Below are 6,224 nucleotides of genomic sequence, written 5' to 3' on the forward strand. Positions count from 1 at the left end.
TGTATTTAATCCCATTTTATTAACCAATGTCTTTGCTTCTGACCTTCGGTGATCCAGTTCAACCATACTAATAAGCAAAAATGACTCTAGACAAACATTTGTGTTTTTTTTTTTATTGCTGATGTGTGTTGACATTTCTTCTTCTGCATTCTACTGTACGGACGAAAATTTACATTTCCTTCAGCCTGCGGCTTATTCATTTCACTTTTGGTGTGAAAAGGCTTTTATATTTGCCAAAAATAGAACTTTTTTATTTTAAAAACAAACAAGCAAGCCCTGTCCAGATTTAAAAAGTAACGCGAAAGTAACGTAATGCATTACCGGTACTTTCCATAAAAAGTAACTAAGTAATGTAATTAGTTACTTTTTTATGGAGTAACGCAATATTGTAATGCATTACAAAGTAACTTTCCCCAACACTGGTTATAAGTGATGTAAAATTCAGCTTTGCAATAACAGGAATAAACTACGTCTTAAAATATATTAAAATAGAAAACAATTATTTTAAATTGTAATATTTCACAAAATTACTGTTTTATAGTATTTTTAATCAATTAATGTAGCCTTGGTGACTATAAGAGAATTCTTTCAAGAACATTTAAAAAAAATCTTACCGACCCCAGACTTTTGAACAGTAGTGTACATACTGCAAAAACAGGAATATTAGCATGCTAGTGTGCCATTCCGAATATGCCTATGTCTTCAGAATATGTACTTTTTACCCAGCAGCCTCTAGAGGCCAATATTGTAAATTACTGTTTTATAGTATTTTTAATCAATTAATGTAGCCTTGGTGACTATAAGAGAATTCTTTCAAGAACATTTAAAAAAAATCTTACCGACCCCAGACTTTTGAACAGTAGTGTACATACTGCAAAAACAGGAATATTAGCATGCTAGTAAGCCATTATATGCCTATGTCTTAAGAATATGTACTTTTTCCCCAGCAGCCTCTAGAGGCCAATATTGTAAAACAAGCCATTTGATGACACATTATGCAGCTTTTTTTTTTTCAGCAACTTTTCAGTGATCCAAAAACTTTTTTTTTTATATTGTAGAAAAATACTTTGCTATAATTGATTGTGGTACTTTGCTATAATTAAATACTAAAGGTAAATGATTTTAAATGCAGGTAAAAACATCTTGGAACCTTACAGTTTACTCAGTATATGAAGGCACACCGTAAAACAGCTGTGTACATGCACTATTCCTTATGATCAATAAACGATGAACACATTATAATTGCTTTATAAGGCATAGATTATTGAGTCTATGTGTCAGTTGTCAGTGCAGACTTGTTGTGTTCATGCTGGTTTGATAGACTGCCGGACAGAGATGGCATGTGATAGCTCTGTCTGCATGAATGGAGGCACTTTGTCTCTGCACACTGTTATAGGACAACAAAAGGCTGTTTCCTCCCCTGTCCTCCAAGTGGACAGAGAGAAAAACAGATCCAAATGACATTATCTCACAGCCTGAGAGAAAAGGCAGATTAAATTTAAGAATTAGATTTGTTTGTGCAATTTACGGAGCAGATGGACAAAATGATGATGGCCATAATCATTTATTCTGGGTACTACAATAACCAGGTTTAAAGTAAACCGTAAAAGTCTTGCATTTTTTATATTTTGTGGATTTAAGTGTTATGTTAAAACGCTACAATATCATTTGGTAATGGCCATTAATGCCCTGATTCAGGCCTTGAAATAAAAGCCAGCATGAATTATGTTCTTATACCTGCTTTCTATTTAAAAAATGTATTTGTCTAATAGAAATGGCCTAATTGTGCACCTGACAGATTCAATCACACTCACAGGCTGTCGCATAAGGACTGCTTTGTGTGATCCAGACAGTGGGCGTCAGAAATAGCCGAACAGTTTCTAAACTCACTGATAACCCTTTTGTGGCCTTTTCTGAATTGTGTTGGATCCAGCTAAAATTATTTAAACCTGCATACGTTTGATAGGTGGTTCTTGTTGCATGTTTTATTACAGCGTTCAAATGAATACGCTGATTTCACTGTTTTTTCAGCGGAAGAAGGCGGCGAAGGACAAGAAGAGCGTCTCTGCGGCTCTGCTAAATGAGGGGATTGTCAGGGTGATCAAACTGGCAACCCCTCTGTCTCAAGAGAAACAGAAGACGAAAGAAAAGGAAAAACATGAGAAAAAGACAGAGGATGAGGAAGAAAAGAAGGCAGGAAAGGATGAGAAGGAGGAAGAGAAAGAAGAGAAGCCCTCTACAACAGTGAGGAAGAGAAACAGACGGCACCTGAAAGTCACCATCGCACCTGGTACTGTGACTTCAGCATCTGCTGAGCAGGTGAGAATGGCATTTGCAAATCTGAATGTTTCCTCTTGTTATATAGAAATAAGTTCTTGGGTTCAAAATTCATAAACGTTTCATACAAATCAGTTTAGACAACTTTTATTATTGGTTTTGACTTCTCTTTAGGTGTCTGTTCAAAACACATCTTAAATATTTTATTGTAGGTGCTTTTTGCATTTTATGTTGCTGGAGATATAAAAAATACTAAATGTAAATGTAATATTGTTTTTTAATTACTAAAGCAACATAAAGCTCTGTTTTATGTTCTTGAAACCCTGTTGCTTGAAGAGTGCAGTTTTCTTTACATTTAATGGCTCATCTTTTTTTTTTTTTTTCCGTTTTTTTTAATTTCCAGTAGTCTTTAATTTAATATGTTGCTATGAACCATGATTTGTTTTTTGCTGTTACTAATTGGTGGCAGTTGGCATTAGGGGGGAGGGACATTTTCATTCTTTAGAGCATTTGATTGGACAAAAAATTTAAAATGGCTCTGTCTCCAATATGAGTCATCATTATTTTTGGCCCATTTGTAAAGGCCGTTTACACACCGATTGATATCTAAAAAGATGGCTATAACAGTAACTATAGCATCCACACTAATGCACGATAACATTCTGTTTATTATACGCAGTTATGTAGTCTGCCGCTTTAAATGCTCAAGCTCATTAAAGCAAGATAGATTATTATGGGCTGTGAATGTATTCATGGTTCATCAACCTGAAGAAACAAATGATTATTAATTATTAGAATGATTATTAAAACTTTATATTTATCATTATAATTATCCTTGGTGGGAACAACCTTTAAGACTGTACATCTGCTCAAAGTTTATTTTAGAGTACACATATAGGTGGACTTCAGTGCTAATAGACTTGGACTGAAAGACACAAGAAAGTGCAGTGAAGTAAGTTTTGTTGGTTTGGATAGAAGGATCTCCTAAATTAAGAAATATGCATGTAAATTTTAGTGGCTCATCTGGACCACCCAAAAGCTTCAAACATCATAAAATACACAGCTGTACCCTTAATGAAGTGCACTAGAGGGTTAATTTTAGTAGACATTGTGCACTAGACTGAAGTTGGCACTGAGACTGGTGCTGTGTTAAATAGCAGCCCCTCCCTCAACCGGCCCATGCCAATGGCAACAACTATCCCTTTTTCTTACCAGCCATTGAGCGGTATAAAAGCTTCTGTTATGTAAGATGTTGTCAAGCCTGAGCCATGTTAACTACATTTGCTTGCAAAATGCAACAGCTGTGCTAGCAACTATACATTCAGTACCTTTAATGATGCTGCATATAAATGTATTTGATTCAGTATTCAGTATTTGATTATACAGACATATTGTTTAATCATCAAATAATTGGTCTTTTAATGTAATGTGACAAACATTTAAGGACCAATAGATTCCAAAGAGACTGATTTTTTTTTTCAGGCCTAAACTAATAATTTTTTTTAACCATTATTAATATTAAACTTTACTTTATTTCAGACTCATAGGTCCATATCAATAAATGCATATTATCATATATTTAAAAGTCACAAATGTATAATTAAAATACATTCTACGAATAATTTATCAATTCATAATGGAACTAGAACAGCTGTCATTATTGATTATCCTTTATTCGGTAACACACAAACTACAAACTGAACTAACATTGAAAAATACTTCCAAAGCATTAGTTAGTGTTAGTTTTATCATTTACTAATACTTTATTCAAATTAAACGTTTTATCTGTAAATTATAACCTATTTATGAACCTGAGCAACATGAATAAACACGAAAAGAGTTGTACTTTTAAGTAATGTTAACAAAAATGAATAAATACTGTAACAAATGTATTGCTCATTGTAAGTTAATGTTAGTTAACTACCACACACTCTCTGTATTCTATAATATATTAAATATATAATATTAAAACAGAATCAAAAGTAATTGATAATGACAGCTTTTACTTTCAGTTTTTTTTTTATTAAATTTTTTTTAAAATAGTTTTTTACATTTTTAATTATACATATAACATACACTAAGCTTTACATTTATGCACTTGACAGTTGCTTTTAAAAGCACCTTGTATTATAGGCCTACATTTTGTGTGTGTTCTTTGGGAATCAAACCCAGGACCTTGGTGTTGCTAGTGGGATGCTTTACCAGTTACAGGAACTTCATTCTTCATTTTTATTTTGGAACTCATTTTGTGAGCAAATTAGTCTATATGAACTTTTTTTGTTTATTTTGCTTATTGTCTGTTAAGCCATATCTATTAGTTAGCTACATTTTTATTACTGATTTTAGATTCAAATGTTTCAGTCACTACTAAGGGTGTAGTTAGGGGTGCATTACTTTGGGTCACAACTGTATAGTTTATCAAACAGAGAAGCATTTGTTCATGGGGAGGCAATAAACTCTCCCCCACATAATAGATCAAATCTATCGTTGCATTGTGCAAAACACCCAGTGACATTCCACCATTGTGTGGAACTGAAGCATTACAGGGGCAACACAGAGTTGGATCAGATCAGATCACCTTTCCCCTGTTTAGCAGTGAGCATCCACAGCATTTTGCACCGTCATCTCCAAGGGCAAACAGCACCAGAGCATCCAGCGGTATAATCACTTGACATTCATAACTAGGGCGCGCTCGTGCTGGATCCCTCACCGGTAAGTTCCACTGCAGGTACATTTCTCCATATCGCTGCATCTTGCAGTCGGGCTGCCTCACTGAATATGTGTTATTCGCAGACGGGACGCTGTAAGTTTAGCATCGTTTTACCGGAGCGTTAAATGCGGGGTGGCGACACTGACATTGGCGTGTTGACAGATCAGAAGGGAGGGTGAACAGCTGGATATGGGCTGTAAACAGAGTCGCGGTGCCGATATGAAGCAGTTGTGAAAGGATGCTTGCTTGCTGTGTTTGCCGCATCGTTGATTCTGCTGAGCAATGACGACGAGAATCCTTCTGCGCGCGATTAAATGCCGCTGCGACGCGCTGAGATTTCTCAGAAAAATGGTTGAATTTACAGCGCACGAGAAACGTACGCAACAGCAGCAGTTTTCTGTCATTCTGCTGAGGTGATTTTAAGTCGTTAGTAGTGCGTTCGTTCCGCTATTGACTAACACATAACCTGACTGTGTCCGTGTTACCATGGTAAATGACCGTGTTCTGTGAAGTATTATGTAATATAGCCTATCATGCAAATAGGACTTCAGTACTATGGTAAACATAAACGTAGACACACCCACTCATTTTCGAAAAATAGTAATTATAACTATGAAATAACACAAATGGAAGATTAAATATAATAAAAAAGATTAAATATAAACAAAAGTTTGGGGTCAGTAATTAAAAAAAAATGTTTTTGAAAGAAATCTCTTACACTCACCAAGGATGCATTTATTTGATCAAGAATGCAGTAAAACAGTAATATTGTGAAATAATATTACAAGAACTGTTTTCTATTTTAATATGCTTTGAAATGTTCTTTATTCCTGTGAATTTTCCGCATTACTCGCCAGACTTAAGCGTCTTTCAAAAATCATTATAATATGTTGATATAGTGCTCATAAAACATTTCTTATTATTATCAGTGTTGAAAGCAGTGGTGTTGCTTAATATATTTGTAGAAACCATGATAAAAAATTTTTTCGGGATTCTTTGGTGAACAAAGTTCAAAACAACATCATTTATTTGAAATCTATTGTAACATTATGAATATCTTTACTGTCATTATTTGTGAATTTAATGTGTACTTGCTGAATGAATATTCATTTTTAATATATATACAGTGGGTACGGAAAGTATTCAGACCCCCTTAAATTTTTCACTCTTTGTTATATTGCAGCCATTTGCTAAAATCATTTAAGTTAATTTTTTTCCTCATTAATGTACACACAGC

General features: G+C 34.3%; 1 protein-coding gene across 3 annotated transcripts in view; it reads left to right on the forward strand.

Moving 5' to 3' along the window:
• Positions 1–6,224, forward strand: part of LOC107739549 (plectin-like) — a 101,274-nt gene that overhangs the window by 2,690 nt on the left and 92,360 nt on the right. For all 3 annotated transcript variants that reach the window (XM_016551696.1, XM_016551698.1, XM_016551697.1), the window contains exon 3: positions 2,032–2,319. In XM_016551696.1, the coding sequence (XP_016407182.1) occupies positions 2,032–2,319 (288 nt within the window). The remainder of the gene's footprint in view (positions 1–2,031; positions 2,320–6,224) is intronic.

Source organism: Sinocyclocheilus rhinocerous, unplaced genomic scaffold, assembly GCF_001515625.1.
Source record: "Sinocyclocheilus rhinocerous isolate Xijiao unplaced genomic scaffold, SAMN03320098_v1.1 scaffold314, whole genome shotgun sequence".
In the NCBI taxonomy this organism is placed as follows: domain Eukaryota; kingdom Metazoa; phylum Chordata; class Actinopteri; order Cypriniformes; family Cyprinidae; genus Sinocyclocheilus; species Sinocyclocheilus rhinocerous.